Genomic DNA, 18,783 nt, shown 5'->3' on the forward strand with positions numbered 1-18,783 from the left:
GATCAAAGTTATTAGGATCTTATTTCCTATCAGTCTTAAAAAGATGTGTGTGTACTCTTTGGTAAGTGCAGACATTTTTTGGACGCTAAGTTAGTGACTGGCTTCTCACCAGACCTTTAGATGTCCAAAGAGTATCCTTTCTGTGTAGGTTGTAACATTTGACATTGCACAGTTGATTTTTAATGTGCCATCATCTGGGGTTCTGCATAGCCGGATATCCTTTTGTAATTCTTCCTTTGGCTTAGGTCATGTAGCTTCTCAACCATCATTTCTTCTCCTAGAGAATGGAGATGATTGTTTTTCTATAACTGTCTTTCTTTCTAGATTTATATCATCAATAAATAAGTCATAAAGAATTTAAACTGTGCAGATGAAAATCATTAGAGATACAGAGATTCCCATTCTTCTGAAAATTCATTTTAGTTCCTAAATTTAATTGGGCTTGAGGATTTGGTTCCTAGGCCCTCCGTTGCATGTCTGGGATGTTAGCAGCTTGGTGCTACTCTCCGAAGTCTGGGAGAGCATGTGCAGCTGACTCAGTCCCAGTGTTAACTCTGAACTCTCGGCGTAAGATACAACTGTTCCCTTTTCCTCACCACAGCCCAGGCACAAGTAACTGTTTTATATCTAGCAAAGCAAAAAATGATTATACTCCAATCTTAACTGTTGCTGGAAGTGGGATCGCTAAAAGTCCTTAATTCAGCCGGAAGTGTCTGGAAAATGTCACAGATTTAGTAGGCGGAGGGCTGAGCCCAGGGATGTCATGTAGGCAGCAAGAAGCAAGAATTTACCCTAAATCTGAGGAGGGTCTAAATCTTGAAAAGTCCGGAAGTGTTTAATCTGAAAAGCAGCTTCTGTTATCACTAAAGAAAGAGAGACTATTTGGTAAGCGTGCAGGATCAATTGCTTATGCACACAGACAAAACATATTGGCTCTCCACTTCACACTATATACAGAACACACTACCAGATGGATTAAACATGGAGACAAAACTTTAAAACTTTTAGAAGAAAATGTGAGAGAATTTCTTTAGGATTTTGGAATAGAAAATAGTTTCTCAGAATCACTTACCGTGAAAGAAGTTGGTAAATTCATCTATATTCATATTGAGAACTTTTGTTTATCAAAAGACACATAAAGGGCAAGATTCATTTCTACGTATCTGACATCCTTCTGGTTTTGATCAATATATACGAATCCAGGAACTGCCAGGTACCCAGCTAGTGTAATAAAACGAGATAGAGAATTTCATTCTTGGGATTAGTGGTTATGAATTCTGTCTTTCCCCCATGATTGTTATTTTTAATTTTTATTTTTTTAAGTTTTTTAATTTATTTTTGAGACAGAGAGAGACAGAGCATGAACGGGGGAGGGTCGCAGAGAGAGGGAGACACAGAATCTGAAACAGGCTCCAGGCTCTGAGCTGTCAGCACAGAGCCCGATGCGGGGCTCGAACTCACGGACCGCGAGATCGTGACCTGAGCCGAAGTCGGACGCTTAACCGACTGAGCCACCCAGGCGCCCCATGACTGTTATTTTTAAATGGTACATTCATTTCAATAATATATATGACAAATGTGTAAGATATGAAGCATAAAGATAAAATGAATACCCATGAACCCACACCTTTGTCATGTGTTGTTAAAACCATGTCGTGTGTGTAAGTGCCCCCAAGCCCATTTCCTTGCTTCCACGTTCCCCACAGAGCTCTCCTCTATCCAGAATTTGGTTTATCATTGTCTTGCTTTTTAAACAGTATCTATCATCAAATATACGTGTCTTCCCACATAATAAAGTGTTTAGTTTTGCTTTTTGTTTTTTGCGCTTTATAGAAATGTTGTTATATGCATAGAGTGGAACCTTTCCCCCCTTCAGTACTACGCTTTAGGATAGTAGAAGGACAACATGGGTCCTTCCGTGTTGTTGCTGTAGCTACATATAGTTCCTTCATTTTCACCACATAGTGTAATTATTTGGTTGTGCATAGCACAGGGAAAGAGTACCGCATCCAGTCTTGGAAGTTCAGAGAAGAAAGGCTCTCTAGAAAATCGAATGAGTCGGTTTTTCTTTATTGAATTTATACCTGTGCTGGAAATTTAGGGAGTATGAAGACTAGAAAGCAATGATCCCATCTTACAAATTTGTGATCTAGTTTTGGAAATAAACATAAAATAATTTTCTGGTCAGTTAACTAATATTATATAGTGTTAATAAATAGTATGGGCATTATGCTATAAGAAATCTAAGTATGAAAATATAGAGAGAGGCTAGAAGCAATTAGACCCATGGAGGTGGTGGAAGTTGAGCTAGACCATGGAAGGTAGGGTTGATTTGGATGGAGTCTGGGACAAAACATTTCAGATTAGAAGTGGAGTTGGGGTTCAGCATGATCCCCCAAAGAGGTATGATACATTTCAGAGAAGGGAAAGAGTCTTAGAACTAAGAATTTGTTTCAGGCGTCCATTGAATTAATCTTTAGAGTGCCAGTGATAGGAGATAAAATTAGTTGAGGAATTGAGACCAGATTCTGGAGAGCCTTAAGTGATAGGTGAGTGGAAATCCTTGGAGGATTTCAAACAATGATGCTGTTAACTTCACTAGATGTTAATTGAGTACATACTGGATGTGATATTCTCTTAATCATTCAATACATGCAAAGATGAGTAAGACTCATCCCCTGACCTCAAGGATTTTGCATCATGGTAGGTATGACAGCGATGCAAGGTAAAATAAATGAGGTGCCACAGGAGCACCAGTTGTTGTAGTGATTAATTAAGCAGGATCTGATACCTGCTGAAGTAGTTAGGAGTAGCTTCCTGGGAAGAGTGACATTTGGGTGGGACACTAAGGAGTGAATAATATTTGGAAGAAGTTAGGGAATTGCTGGGATTCGTAAAATGACAGGATCTGCTTAAGGAAAAGTGAACCATCAGCTGGACATCCAGACGTGGAAGGGAATAGAAGGTGAGGCACTAAGGATAGGCATGCAGGTGGGGTCTGGAGCAGAACTCTGATAGAAATAGAATGTGGGCCACACATGTAATTAAAAACTTTTCTAACAACCACAGTGAAAAACTGAAAGGAAATAGGTGCCATTAACTTTATCTTTCATACCCATGGTCTTATTTGATCCTCCAGATATTGCCATAGTTGTTTGTAATTAGTCCTATTTTAGTGAAGAGAAAATTGAGGCTCTTACAGGTTAAGTGACTTGTCCAAGGTTGCAATATTTAGTAAATGGTGGGCCTCAAGCCTCTTGATTTCTATTCCACTTCACCATAACAGATGAAATCAGGATTAATCAGGCTAAGAGACCATTGCACGTGTGAGGTAAGGCGTGCTTGGATAAAGTGAGAGACGGGAGAGAAAGACACATACATTTCTAGGAAAGAGTCATCTAAGTCGGATGACTGAATATAGGGTATAAGCAGGAAAGTATCGAAGAGGACGGAGGTTTTCAGCCATGACAGCTAGAAGAAATGAGGAAAGAGAACCATTTGCGGACTAAAGTCTTAAGTTCGGTTTTGGACTTACTGAGCTAGAACTGACGCGAAACCTGGCCTCGGAGAAAAGTGAACTCTCTCAGACACAGAGCCACCCTGGTGTCAGTCTCACTCTTGAGGCTGGCATCTGGTGCTGGAAGCATCAGCTACTGAACCCTGTTTCCCCTGAGCAATTTTCATACGTTTTCTCCACTATCAATTTAAGTTCGGACTCGTTTCATGTATCTTTCTAAAATTGACTTCCTGAGGAATTTTTAAAATCACTTTAACAATGATATTAATCATGCTTTGTTCTGTATATGGCCATGTGCATTTTCCAAAGCATTTTTACATACTATTCTCACAACAGGAAAGTGAGCAAAACAGATATTATCACCACTTTCTACATAAGGTATCAGAAGTTCAGTAACTTGCTCAGCATCGCAGACCCCAGTAAATAGCGGAATCGGGTCTGAAGCCCATTTCGCCTAGGCTTAGACCCTTCCTTGAGGGTCCCTTGGTCTTCAGAGCCTCATTCTGGATGGGCTTCTCCTCTCGGACAGGCAAAGGAAAGATGAACTGGAGCAGAGAATGTCGGCGCTGCAGGAGAGCAGGCGCGAGCTGATGGTTCAGCTGGAGGGGCTGATGAAGCTGCTGAAGGTAAGAGAGAGCCCTGGCCGCTCCCCCACGCCCCCCCCACCCGCCTCCCTCCCACCGCTTGTTCCCCTTCACCTCCAGTTCAGCTGCTGCCGCCCCCCCCCCCCCTGCCGTGCTGCCTGAACAGGGTGCCGCTAAAGGCGTAAATGGCTCTGCCCGTAAAGTTAGACACGACTCCATAAAGTCATCTAATTAGTGTAAAGCCTGATTATAAAAAATGAGTAACTGGAGTTAGCGTCATGTCCTTAAATAGTGGTAGGCAGGTTTATAAATAGGATATTAACTATATGTAAACAAATGTTTCTCAACTGTTTGAAGTTTCTTTTAAAACAAATTTTCAAATATTTTGCCTAAATACTCAAGAAGGATTAAGAGTCCTATTTTAGTAAGTATTATCGTGGCAGACCAAGCTAATCAGACTAATTCTAATGAATAACTTTATTAGGAGGAACAAAAGAGCATCCCAGCTCTATGTTTGTTATCTTGGGGCTTGAATAAATTTGGAATGATTCAGATGTCACTATCTTTGTTGGCATATTACAACATGCGACAAATATATCGCAGCCCCTATACCTCAGAGGAGAGAAAGGCACATTTGGCATTTAAGTGTCCTCACCTGGACAGTTTGACTGGCACTCCACAGAAATATCTACCCAGATACGTAGCAGCAAGACCAGAATACATTTGTTCCTGCTGTTAGTTCCTCCAGTCTCTGTGTCTGTGCTGAGAAACCACTGTATTTTGTGGTGCCACACCGAGTTCGCAGCCAGAGTGGAAATCACAAAGTGTGGATTACCTCAAAAGCCAGGCTGAGGGGAGTAGATTGAATCCTGTGGTAAGAGAGTCACTGACGGTTTGGGAAATAATAGTTTGGGAAAATATGCAGAGCGGATCAGAGAGGGAAGAAACTAAAGGAGAAATGGAGATAAATATAACTGTCTAGCCCAGTGATTGTGCTGCATCACAATCTGTGAGTGTGAGTGTGTGAGTGACAGGGGTCCAGACTAGCAGTGCGGCTCAAGGAAACATCAGCTTGGAGACTTTTCTTCAACTTCTCTATGCTAAACGAGTCCCTTCATAGTGAAGCAAGTGGTATTAGCAACTTGGGTAAATGTAGCGTTTGTGTTTTAAACTGACTTTTGGGGCGCCTGGGTGGCTCAGTCGGTTAAGCGTCCGACTTCGGCTCAGGTCATGATCTCATAGTTCGTGAGTTCGAGCCCTGCATCGGGCTCTGTGCTGACAGCTCAGAGCCTGGAGCCTGCTTCACATTCTGTGTCTCCCTCTCTCTCTGCCCCTTCCCTGCTCATGCTCTGTCTCAAAAATAAATAAACATTAAAAAAAAAACAACAACTGACTTTTGACTTGCTCAAGACAATCGCTTCTTTTAGTCTTAAACTGAATCTCTTTTTCTAGCTTTGGTCCTGGGTATTTGGGTTGTTTTGCATGGACATGTTTCTACGTTAACCCTGTTAACGGAATTTCTCTTGAGAAGTATTTCGTGTCTAAATGGGTCTTGTTTAAAGAAAACCTGGCCCAGATCCCTCTAATAGTTGTCAAGTATCCAGCTAATCCAACCCAATCACCCACTCAAGATGGCAGAGAGGGACTTAAATGCATTTGGCCGGTATAGCATCTGGAGCCATGTGGGGCTTTGAAAGTCCTGCCATTGTGGGGTAGTCCCCTGCAAGACGGGAGATAATAGGGGATCCACTCATCCCTGGCCTGTGTCAGACTTGCTTGTAGTAAGTTGCTTTCAGACATTGCCCAAACATAGGTGGGAAGATACCCTAGGGTAATTTTTGTTAAAGGCAAAAGGTTTATGCAAACTGAAGGGAAGTCAGAATGCATTTCCCCCGAAGTCCCACGGTGTGCTTTCTCGGTAACTGCGCCGCCCTCAGTCTCCATTAGAGTTCCTGGTTCAGAGCCCTGTGAATATTATTGTGACCTGGTTCACTTCTGATGCTTGTATTCAAGGGCTGGGCAGAATGAGCTGAGGCCTGGAACTCTGATCCCAAACGCTGAGCTTCTTTGTATTTCTAGCTACTGTCTTACAGTTATAATTTCGTAAAATAAGCAGGATCCTTGTGCCCCATTTTGTAAAATCCCCTGCCGGCTTCTTAAATGCCTTATAATTTACTTACCTGATAGGCTGAGGCCATTCAGACTGGGGGGAAGAATTTGCAACACAGAGCAGGAACCTTGTGTCTTTTTACCCATTGATTGGAATTTACAGTTGAAAATTTCATGCCTCTCTAATGTCCAGCTTCCTAAAAAGATGACAGCACAATCCTAATTTGTGTATTATATGCACTCCTAGAAGGTCACCCGTAGGAATCATTGACTTCCATGAAAATTTCAAAGATGTTTTCCTACTATTAAGAAAATATATTCACTAACCCATAATAAAAATACACTTTAGAATCCTAATTTTAATTTCAAAGGACTGTCCTGCCCTCGTTGATGTTCAATCTGCTAGCATTTAATTCTCTCATAAAACAGCTGTAAGCACTTAGTCAAATGGACAATGAAACCACATGGTCTGGGATACTCATAAATTAAAATACACTGCACAGTAAATTTCCATTTCACAGGGAGTTCTTTCTACTGCTTCAGTGAAATATTATGTACATTATCTATTTATCTGAAAAATGATAATTTAAAGAAGGATGTATATGAAGTGTTCCCATTGTTTATTAATTTATTCAATAATAATCTTAAGTCCTTTTTTGTAAGAAGGCAGGGTAAAAATTAATCAGGCATTTATTTAACAAGAAAATATTGGTTCCTAACTGTCACATTTAGGTATTTGGCAGTAAGACCAAGGAGTTCCAGGGACCTTCTTTCTTTCTTTTTTTTTTTTTTAAGTTTATTTATTTTTGAGAGAGAGAAACAGAGTACGAGCAGGGGAAAGGCAGAGAGAGAGAGAGAGAGAGAGAGAGGGAGAGAGAGAGACAGAATCTGAAGCAAGCTCCAGGCTCTGAGCTGTCAGCACAGAGCCCAACACAGGGCTCGAACTCACGAACTGTGAGATCATGACCTGAGCCAAAGTCGGACACTTAACTGACTGAACCACCCAGACACCCCTCAGGGACCTTCTTAATTGTATTTTTGGTTTTTTGGTGGCATGATGCAGACTGACACCCAGGTACCCATGGTCACAAGGTATCTTTTCCTTACATTTCCCCCCCTGATTAATGTGTATGGAAAACCTCTGTCCCAAACTTATTTAAGCTGGAAGTGGTTGTATGTTGGTATTTTACTTTCTAAATCATGTCCCCAGTATTTTTCTGCCTCATTTTTCATTTTCCTAATACTGCTTTTGAAACAGAGTCACCAGGTGAATTCTGCAGTTTTGGATTTCAACCTCATTTGCAAATGAGGTTTAAAATATAAATTATCATGTAGATAACTGCAGTAGCTACGGTGTTACTTTGGCCGCCTAGCCAGACATCCCCCATGTGGAAAAGTCTCACATGTTTTTAGGTGACATAAGCACTTTTGGATTTGTGATTAAAGTATTATTATTCCCTTTAAATCAACCTTGGCTCCTGTGCCAGTTGCCATCAGTCAGTGTTTACTGACACGACTGACTGACTGAAAACAAAAACCTTATATCTAAGACCTCGTATCTGACCTGTTAAGTGTGTTGGCAGAGCCTTCAAGGCTTTATCTGAGTAACTTCTGTGAGTTTAAATTGTAAAACACCATCCTCAGTAACACGTTGTCAAAGCCCACCCTCTGCCAACCCCAGTGCCCAGCAGAGGCCCCTACCTCCTGAAAAGGCTGCCCTGTCCACCATTCCCGTCCTAACCTGACATGTGTCTCCTGCAGATTATCATGATGTCATGTCCTGGGACAAACTATCCATAGCAGAGTTCCCAAATGTGCAAATGGGAAACATTGCTTCCTGAAATTTCCCTATTCTGTTGAGCCAAAGCACTGTTACCTTGCCTGGAGAAAACAGTAAAAATAGGGAGGTGTCTTGGAAACAGTCCTGAGAACTTTTGTCCTTGTCTTCTGACCTCAGCTGCAATTTCAGCCTGTCAGGATTGCCTCATCCCTCCCCCACCATCTCAGTGTCCATTTCAACACTTAGTGCCAGCAATAAACACACATTTTAAGTGGTTTAATAACTCTTCCTACGGCTCTTTGCCCTGCCGAGTGAATGGAGAAAAGTATTCTGCCTTACAGGGAAGCCTGGCTAGGAAGGGAAGGCTCTTCCCAGCTGTGGAATTCTAAGCTCTTCTGACCAGAGCCACGTGCCAGATGTAAAAACTGGAAGATGCTAACTTCTTTTTCTTTTTTTTTTTAAGTTTTTTTAAAGTAATCCCTGCACCCAAGGTGGGGCTCGAACTCACGACCTCAAGATCAGGAGTTGCATGCTTTACCAGCTGAGCCAGGCACCCTAAGATGCTAACTTCTTAAGGCTTACTGAGCTAACGCTCAGGGCCCTCTTTGCCTGGGCTCCTGTGAGTATAGGTTTGGTCAGGCATCTAGCAGCTGGCTCTGATTATGAAGAACATCTTCTTGTGCTCAGTTGGAGTCTCCGGAAGAGAGTTCTTGGTGCCTGTTTAATTTCTAGTCCATGTCTCTTCCTTGCAGGAATAAAATTATTTTTTTCCAATTTTTTTTACTTCCTCTCCCCTTTTTGTAACTGGTTGGATTTTCTGAAACCGTTCTTACCATTGGCCCCAGATCTGCAGACCCTGTAAAAGCAGAAGCACCCGTCCGTCCCTAAGACTTCCTACACACATGTTCAGTAAAGACTGCCTGCACGGCTGGATCCGATTTAAATAGAACCATCGCGGCAGCTTTTAGATTTGCACACCCTGGGCAAAGAGCAGAGGTTCCCTGACCACAGTTACTCATGATGAGGCAGAGAAAGAAGAAGCAAAAAGGCCCATTAAAAGACAGAGTAGCTGAAGAGCAAAGGACCACGGAGAGACGGACTCAGAAGTGTTTCTCTCGTCTTTGCTGTGCTTCTTCCCGCGGCGCCCAGTGGTGCGTTGTGATAGCTGAGAGTTGGCAAGTACCCACTCTGCCCGCCGTCACTGTGAGGCTCTAAAAGACAGAGACCACATCTTATCTTCAGGTTTCCAGGGCCTTATGCATAAGAAGTGCTAAATGAACCTGTGTTGAATTAGTGGAAAACCGAGGTCGAGAGTTGTTTTTGAAAAGCCTCTCAGGGCCCTGAAGCAGCTTCCAGTTTGTTGGAGGAATGGGGATGGGATGTAAGCGCATCCTTGGGACAAAACCACAAAAAAGCAGCCCCAAAGCAAGTGGAGAGGAGGGGACTAAGGAAGAGAGTCTGGTCAGGTGAAATTGCTAGTTTGGGGGAAGTTTTTAGGGCAGTGGCTCTCAAACCAGCAGGCATCAGAATCAGCTGAAAAGCTCTGACACATGTTGCTGTGCCCCACCCACCCCAAGAGTTTGGATTCAGGTAGTCTTGGCAGGCGCCCAAACTTTGCATCTCTGACGAGTTTCCAGGTGCTGCTGCTTTGCGAACCATTGGCCTAGAGGAAGGTAGCTAACACATAGGAATATTAGGAATGGGGAGATTGATTATTGGGCTTCTGGGTCCTAGTTGAGCTATTTCTTTCAGTCTACCCTAAACAGCTATGTGAGCTCGGGCGAGTCAGGCTCTCTAGGCCTTTTCTGTCCATAAATGAGGACGTTGGATTAGATGGTTTCCCAGTTCTAGAGGCTAGCCCTGAATGAACTGGGTGGGACAGAGGCCTGCCATTCGCTCTGTGCAGTTGATGGTGCCCGATGACCGTCTGGGCCTTGGTCTCTGAACCCGTGTGCCTAGCCTGGTTTGCCTGATTCTTCCATCATTTCTTCCAGATGTTTTGTGGTGATGGCCATTAACCTCTCTCCTTTTTCCCTCTGCCTTTTTTTCCATCTTCAACACCTCTAGGAGGAAGAGCAAAAGCAGGCAGTAAGTGAACTTGGGAATTCTCCATCTGATTCTTGCTCCTTTTGCATGTTCTTCTTTTCCTCAGAGAACTGTTACATTCTTTCTCGTCTCCTCCCTGCACAAGTTCACCTCTGCAGAATTGGTTATGTGTAAAACCCTCAGCCGTTCGCTCCATAGTCGTGTAAAACGGCCTGAAAGTCCACATCATGTTTACCTCATTAGCAGAGCATGTTCTTACTTGAAACCAGAGCTCGTTGAATTTTTGTTAAAGTACACATCTGTTGTGTTTATTTAACTATGCATGATTAGCCAGGCTACAATTGCATTTCCCTGCTTTTGCATTCGCTGCTGCTTCATGTCTAGAGTGACTTTAATTGCTTGAAACAACTTTCGGGGTTGTGGGAGTGACCTCAGGTCTAAATGCTACATCATGAATGATTGTGCATGGAAATGTATAGTTTTTCTGATGACTTCAAATGTCCTTTAGTCTCGAACAGGCTTCTGGATGCTCCAGCCCCAGGAGCCTTCTTAACAAAGTTACCAATGAGAAAGCTAAGTGACTGGTTATGCCCTAAGTGATTTCCTGTTCAGAGTCTGCTCCCGGGGGAGCTCTGGTTTTTGAGCTGCGTGGCTGTTGCATGGTGTTTAGGGAAGGTTTATGTTTGTTTTTATTTTTCCGGACAGCGCTTAACCCACACAAGAAAATCAATTGAGGGCCTATCCACAATAGTAACACCATATGTTTATATAACATAGTAAGGTTTTCAAAGCATACATTTTTTTATACAAGCTAAAGCTGATTTTTAACTTACCTCGGGGCTTTAATTTTAAAAGAGAGAAATATGAATGTGTAATTCAAAAAACTTACTTGTTTCTTTTTCAAAAAACAAAGTGATCCATGTTTTAGATTAAGAATAGGAATATATAGGGGCGCCTGTGTGGCTCAGTCAGTTAAGCGTCTGACTTCGGCTAAGGTCATGATCTCACAGTTAGTGAGTTCGAGCCCTGCATCGGGCTCACTGCTGTCACTGCAGAGCCTGCTTTGGATTCTCTGTCCCCACCCCGCCCCTACTCCCCTTACTCCCTCTCTCTCTCTCTCAAAAATAAATAAATATTTAGAAAAAAAAAGAATAGGAATACCCAACAGTATATTTATTATTTTCAGTTAGGAGGGCAATGAAATAATAGAGTGGAGAGGAAAAGAAAGGAAGGTAAAGATCAAATGGGGGAAGAAGCAAGAAAGGAGCAAGGGAGAGACAGACTGTCAGAAGGAAAGCGGATAGATTATGGGATTAAGATAGGTGATCAACCCAGAAATCTCAGTGGCTTTACTGTAACAAAAGTTTGTTTAGTGTTGTTTTTGCTTTGTTTGTTTGTTTATTTTTTTCCTCACTGACACGTAGTTTATTGCTTTGATCTTAGGGCACTTCCTCAGTAGGTGCATTCATATGGGCAAAGCAGGAGAAGACAGCATGGAAAGTCAAGCCCAGTCATTAAATGTTTCTCCCAGGAAGTGACACTCATACTTCTCTTTCCCTCCATTTCATTGCCCAAAGCAAGTCATATGACCACACTTAACTTCAAGGGGGGCATAGACGTATAATCCTCCAGTTTGCTTAGAAGCCACAGAGCCGCGGATGCTGGTAACGCCGACCACAAATAGGAGGATGGGTGCGCTTGTGTTGAGGGAAGGAAAGAGAACATCTCTCCTTCCTTCTCCGTTCTCCCGCTGTTTCCCTGACAGTCTCCTCTCCTTCGTGGTGCTCCAGGGCATCACCTCACCTGTAGCTGCCGACAGCCACTGTTCCCCTCCTTCTCTCCTCTCCTCTATACCCCAAAGATGCACGTTGCAGCTAAAACCACTTGCTGGGAACTTACTCCAACAATCTTCCCAGACTAGCATCTCCTCCCTCTGGGAATGTGCCGGCTCAGAGTGAAGAACCCTACACCTTACCTGAGAACTCTCTTTCTGAAGAGGGCGGGCTTTATGAGTATCTATTTTAATGATAGCAGTAGAGCTTCCAATAGACATTTCATTCTTAAAAAACATTATGGATTGCCATGTAATCCAAGAACGAGAAATTGCCACTGCTGGTATGTTATTTCTCAGGTTGCTTTAAAGCTGACCTTGAGCAGACAGGGACTTAAATAACCTGTTCGCTTCAGTGACCTTTGAGTCTGTGTGAGATCATCATGCCCTTGAAGTCGGCAAAGTAAGAGGCTAGACCCAGACTGCTGAAGCTTGCCCCTAATGAACCACTTGTGTGTATGTCTTAGAAGTTCTCCATGGCCGTGGTCCTGAGTTCACGACCTTGTCTTCGTACTCTCTTAGGACCGTCCATGGCACAAATTGGTACAAATTGTTTTTTCCCCATGATATAGGTAAGACATACTGCTCTGTGGATATAGGTTTAAATATCCTCTGTTTACATCACAGGTTAAACTGGACCCACCCAAGGCTCAGTGCTGAGGCTCAAATTTGAAAGCTCAATAGCTTTATATAATTCAACATTTTAAACAAGTAGACACATAAAGCTTTAGAACTAGTGCTTCTGTTTTAGTCTGTCTCCTTACTGAGTGAGATACAAAAAGGTATTTAGCACAGAGCTAAGTTGTAACTTTTTCTTCCTTCCTGGGTTCTGGCTGGTATAGTTTAATCTCTTCCCCCATCATAATGTGTTACCTATATGGGTGATAAAATAGTTGTGAGAGACTCCTACAATGAAGAATTTACTAGACACGCTTCCCAAAATCGGCTCTATAAATCCATTATAGAGAACTTTTCATGTAGTCGTCTTCTTGCTTCTTTCCTCTTTAGGGATTATTTTAGCTTTGGGGGGATTTGAGAGGAATAGGTAATGACTGTGACTTAACAGCTTTGGTGCTGTGGGTCCACCTTCAGCCTTCAGCCACTTCTCCAGGGCTTTGAGTGGCATCAGCACCTCAGCTGATAATTCTTCTGTCTTTCCTCTCTCCCTCCCTCCCTCCTTCCCTTCTCTTTTCTCAGATCCAAGAGTTATAATTAAGGGAAGAACTGCCTGGCTATTTCAGATAAGACTTCACTGAGTGACTCTTCAACCCACAATATACCCTACAGTTTAACAGGCTCAGGAATTAGATTGTATCAACTGAGTCAGGGTTAATCAGGCCCGTGATAATCATCAGACTGTAATTAAAGGACTTTGTCTGCCTTTTTCACTACTGCCATCCCCAGTCGCTAGCTAGTGCCTGCCACAGAACAGATACTCAATAAATAGTTGCTGAATGAAAACTAGTATTAACGAAATTCACAAGATTTCGAACTAAAAGTGGTGTGAATTTGTAAGTTTATTGATTATAAGGCACATAACTGCTTCGAGTACTTAGAGCAGTGACTTTGCTCAAGGTACTCCTGTTCCCTACCCATTCAGAAGACTAAATCATGGTTCAGAAACGCCCTTTATAAAAAGGAATCAGAAAAAGGAATTTCAGGGTCGCCATTAATTATGATTAATGCTATTACCATTTCTGTCTAAAGAACAGATATTGAGTATGTAGAATAAAATAATCCTCTCTTTTTTTTAAATACATATAATCTATAAAATGTGGGGTATATGTATTTATTTGTATCACTTGAAAGTATTTTGATAATTGCTTAGTAAAAACCTGGTGCCTGCAGCCTGGTTAGGGGATTCACCAGCATGTTACAGAGGAACTCACCAAGGTAACAACAGCCTGACCAGTAATGCTGGTGATGGTATTTACTGCCAGTGGTGCACTTGAGCTGTGGGCTACTCCAGTCCTAGTCTGGAGGGATTTCAGATGTCTAAATTCATGCTAGTTACATCTCAGTGTTCCATTTTTCCCAGTGACTCAACACACCATAAAATTGTACTGCTGGATTGCTAACACCAAATAAAATGAGCTATCCAAGGCAAGAGGTACAGTTTACTCATGAAAGATGTTGCCTGGAACATTTCTCTGAATTCTCCTATTAGACATCACTACTTTTTATATACAGATCAACATCAGGCTTAAAGACTCTAACTTTAGATAGTAAGATATAAGAATAGAGGGCTCCCATGGGGTTGCCTTGATCCAAATTAGTAGTATGGTAATGGTCCAGAGGGTTAGATAGATGGGACTCTGAAAATTGTGTAATTAGAGGAATCTTGGGGATTCCACTAAGAGAGCATTGACACGCTTGGAACCTTTCCTTTTACTTCAGTAAGTTGGAATATCAAGTGGGATCTTGCCACATGCCCTTTCTGATTTCCAGAATCAGATGAATAACCCACTACAACTACACCAAAGAAAGCATGGTGTGAGCTGGTTCTTAAAAGCCTGCGTCTCTGATCTGGCTCCCCCAAATATACCTCAGAGGAAGGGTGCTCAATATTTAGTTAGCCACGGTTGACCCATGAGGGTTCTAACAAACTTCATGAATATTAACTTTGTAAATTTAAGAAAAAGTACTTTTTAAAAACCCTATACAACAACAAATAAAAGCCTCCTTTGTCCATTAAAGAGATTATTGGTGAACCCCTTGATGTGCTCATGGACCACTTCTCCTCTTGCTTCACTTAACCTTTAGATACAGTCTCATTGGGAAGTGATTCAAATTCACATGCCTCTAAATCTTCTGGACTCTCTGACCCCACCATACTCTAAAATAGAAGGCTGAATCTACTTCTACCCCGAGGCAAAGAATTGCCATTCACTTATTTATTCAGCAGTGTCTTACTACATATGTTCGAGACAGTGAACTTGGCGTTTTGGAGGATAACAAGAGAAATCCTACAAAAATACCACCCTCAAATAGTATGAACATTATTTCATCATTGGCATCATGCCTTAAATACAGAAACACATGCCAGGTCAGTGGTATCCTGAGCTATAGGCACCACTGCTATCCCTCTAAGTTTGTGAACTCCACAGATGTCTTTTGGTAAACAAAGATCAGTGTGATGTACTATGTGACTCTGCCATAGACCTTCAGCCTGGGTTCCAGTCCTAGTCTGTGTAGATGACCCCACGTGCTAAATGCACGTAGATTGCCTTGTGAGTCTGTGAAGTGTGCTCATTCACCAGTCCCGGCTCCTGTACTCACTATAGGAACCTGGTAGTTTGTTGCTTTGTTTTTCATTCAGTTTTTTCCCCAAAGGAGAAAATATTATTACAGTATTAAAAATAAGATTTGTATTTCACTCCCCCAGAACTCCTTGAATACCTACAAGGAGTTTACAGTGTGAGGATACAGGGGGAAATCGCTTTGAGTCTCCGCAGTATTTTTCATGACCCGCGTCAAGGACAAACTGAGAGGTTTCCTTCCCTGCTTTTCTATTTCCCTCCTGCACTACATTTCTGTCTTTCCCTCTCTTGGACAGAATGCATGCAACATATGAAAACTATCTTCCAAAGTCTCCAGGGAAATTCTCTACACACCAAGCTGGAGAAATTGTCCTTCCACTGGAACAACATTGAATTCCTGGGACACACTGTCTCACCCAGAATACTACAATCTGAGTCTCAGCAAAGCATCAGCAGAAAAGAATGAGTGAAAGGTTTTAGGTTCTGAGCCTGAGGATCTAGGAAAATGATGGGAACACTGACTGAAGAAGTAAGAAGAGGAGATGATCTGGGTTAGGGAGGGGACTTTGACCTGTTTTTGAACATACTGAGTTCTGAAGATTAGGCAGGCACTCAGGCTTTTTGCCTGATCTACCATATATTTGGGGATATGCAGCTGGAACTTCATTGGGAAAACATGGCTAGCATTGTAGATTTGGAAGTCTTCAACATAAAATTAGGGTTGAAACCATAAACACGAGGCCTAGGGAAAAACCATAGTAGAGAAAAAGAAGAAAGAGGAGGTGGGAGGGGTAGGATTGTGGGTTCTTGGTGAAAGCTCAGAAGCTTTCAAGAAGGAGAAAATTAATAAGACAATAGGATAAGGAAGCCCTTGGATTTGCCAATCAGGAAGTTACCAGCAACCCTGGAAAGAAAATTTTCAGTAGAGTAGTAGTGTAGATAGCTCTGAAAAATAGGCTTTGTTTTGTCCAGCCGCCACCCTGCTTTGGTTTCAGCCCAAAGAAGGAGAGGGAATTAAATCTTCAATCCTCCTTATTGAATTACATATGAATGGATTGCTCTTGTGATTCAAAGGTCCTTCTCATCAAAACCACTTTTCTGTCTAAACATGTCCATAGACTTTACAAACCTGTTTCCTCATCTGCAAACTTCAGCTTCACAGTCCTTTGATGCTTTCGTCACCTGTACCAGCCAGTATGTTGGGGAAAGGCTAAAGCCAGAAAGGGTCTATAGAAAACCAACTGGGTTCATTAGACTGCTGTCTCCTTTTGTGACTTTCAAATGCACTGGGCTTTTCTTTCAACACCCAGCTCCTTCCTCAGTGTTTCTTCATGCCAGCCTTCTACCTCCTCCTTTCCAGACAAAAGAAAGCATCCTAAGAAAATATCCGCTGCTTCCCTGAAGCCCCCTCCTTTGGTTTATCTCTCGGGCTTCCACAGGAGGAGAGGAATCCCTAGTGCTCTTCCTGGTAGACCTCACCCCAGCATCCTCTCTTGGTGTGGGATTGGATCTATGATCCTTCGCTTGGAGAGCATCTGTAGGCATTTCATCAAAGCCTGATCCTGCACCAATCTCTTGGGTCTTATAGCTGACCTCGGGCTGGTTCTGATGTTCCATATTAACAATAACACAACAGTAGGGAGCCTTCTCTCCTAGAGTCCTTAACTGAAATGAACATCTACTTAGTTTCAGCTACAAGAAGCATGTTATAAAAGGTACACTAGACTTTTTTGCACTCTTCTCCATTTGCTGCCAATCATAGTCTGGCAAGTAGAATTACTGTCATTTGGCATTACCGTATGGATGCCCCGATGCTTTAAAAGAAAGAGAAGGGGGAAGGGGAGAGAGGGAGGAAGGGAGGAGGGAGAGAAAAGGAGGAAGAGAGAGAGAAAGAGAAGAAAAGAAGAAAAAGTAGAAGCTTGTTTTATAAAATTAGAGGCAAAGAGAGAGACGGTTAACTGTAGCTAACGTGGTACCTTTAATAAGAAACCACACCAACTCACCACAGCTCTACCAGCTGGCTAACCGTAAATCCTTCAATACTTTTATTATTTTGTATTCTTATTAACTTAAATATATATGTAACATTCACTATTTATTCATTGCTTTCACATTTCCAATTTCAACTGCCGTATTTAACCAACTCAGACCTGAGGAAACCAAGAGACAATCTAGGAGACTCTGAGGCCTGTAGCCGCCCCCCCCCCTCCCCCAGGACATCTTCCAAATGTGCAGAAGATACAAGAGTTTATTCTTGGGCCCCTTGAAGATCCTAACCTAACCCGAGGCTACTGGTGATCTGCCCTTCCTTCCACAGCAGCCTGCCACCTGGGAAAAGAAGATTCTGACTCACCTTCAGCCAGGTTTCTCATCCTCAGCACTGTGGAACTGTGGGCCACATAACTCTGGGGAGTCTGGGGGTGCTGATTTGTGCATTGTAGGGTGTTTAGCAGGACCCTTGACCTCTACCTGGTAAATTCTAGTGAGAGCCCCCTCCCCAAGCCCTAGCAGGTGAAATTACCCCCAGCTGAGAAGCACTACCCTGAGCTCAGAGAACCTTGCTCTGAGATACAGCCTGAGCCGCCGAGGCATTCTCAGAATCCCTGATTCTGAGGTTTACATGTGGACTGGATGGTGAACGATTCCCAGGCACCTTCCCCGCAAATCAGTCCTCTGGCCATATTTCCTGTCAGCTCCCTGTCTGCACACTGTCTCAGGTTTCTGCTCATCCACGCACTTGTCAAGGTCCAGGCAAGTTTTTCTCCAAAAGCCTGCTTGTGTCTCTCTCCTTCCACTTCCTACCACCTTTCTTCATTCCAGCCTCCATCATCTGTCACCTGGTCTGTTGGAAGAACCTCCGCATAAGGGCTCCTTGTGCCCTATCTCTTCCTCCTCAGTCCCTCCTTCACGTTGCTCCAGAGCCAGAGTCCTAAATGCATGGCACTGGCCACGCCATTCTCTCCTCTGGAACCTTCCTCTAGCTCCCTGTGCCGCTGCCCCCAGCAGGGGTCAGTAGGCATTTTATTAAAGGGTTAGACAGTATGGGGCGCCTGGCTGACTCAGTGGGTAGAACATGTGGCTCTTGATCTTGGGGTCTTAAATTCAGGCCCCACACTGGGCATCGAGCCTACTTAAAATTAAAAACAAAAAAAAAATTTTTTAAAGGGTTAGACTGTAAATATTTTATGCTTTGTAAACCAAATCAGAGATATTATGTAGGTACTTATATAACCATTTAAAATGCAACCATTTCAAAATGTGAAAACCATTCTTAGCTCATGGACTGCAAAAAACAGGTGGTGAGCTGGATATGGCCATAGGCTGCCGTTTGCCATCTCCGGCCTAGTAAATAAACTAGGTGACTATTTATTTAAGGCTCGGATGATGGTAGGCCACACTGCTCTTTCCTACCACGTGTCTATGTGCTCCCTATATGCTAGCCCCCACACACTGCTCCTTACCCCCCGCAGGCAGCCTCCCCTCCCAGGCCAGCTGCCTGTGTTCATGCCCTTTCCTCACCTGGATTGCCCTTCCCGAGCCTTTTCTGCCTATTGAAATTATAGCCCTCAAGATACTCTCAGATGCCACCTCTTCTGTGAAACCTTACCCTGTTCCGAAGCTCAGAGTTACATTCTCTCGATTCTGTGCTTTTCCTT

The 18,783-nt window shown here is 42.9% G+C and overlaps 1 protein-coding gene across 20 annotated transcripts in view; it reads left to right on the forward strand.

Moving 5' to 3' along the window:
• Positions 1-18,783, forward strand: part of DTNB (dystrobrevin beta) — a 214,652-nt gene that overhangs the window by 172,378 nt on the left and 23,491 nt on the right. For 14 of the 20 annotated variants that reach the window (XM_045054839.1, XM_045054840.1, XM_045054842.1 and 11 more), the window contains 2 exons: positions 4,047-4,143; positions 10,058-10,078. In XM_045054839.1, coding sequence (XP_044910774.1) covers positions 4,047-4,143; positions 10,058-10,078 — 118 coding nt within the window. Of the gene's footprint in view, positions 1-4,046; positions 4,144-10,057; positions 10,083-18,783 lie in introns of all 20 variants that reach the window. The other 6 variants (XM_019827822.2, XM_045054843.1, XM_045054846.1 and 3 more) reach the window with 2 other exon arrangements.

The sequence above is a fragment of the Felis catus genome, chromosome A3 (genome assembly GCF_018350175.1).
Source record: "Felis catus isolate Fca126 chromosome A3, F.catus_Fca126_mat1.0, whole genome shotgun sequence".
Lineage (NCBI taxonomy): Eukaryota > Metazoa > Chordata > Mammalia > Carnivora > Felidae > Felis > Felis catus.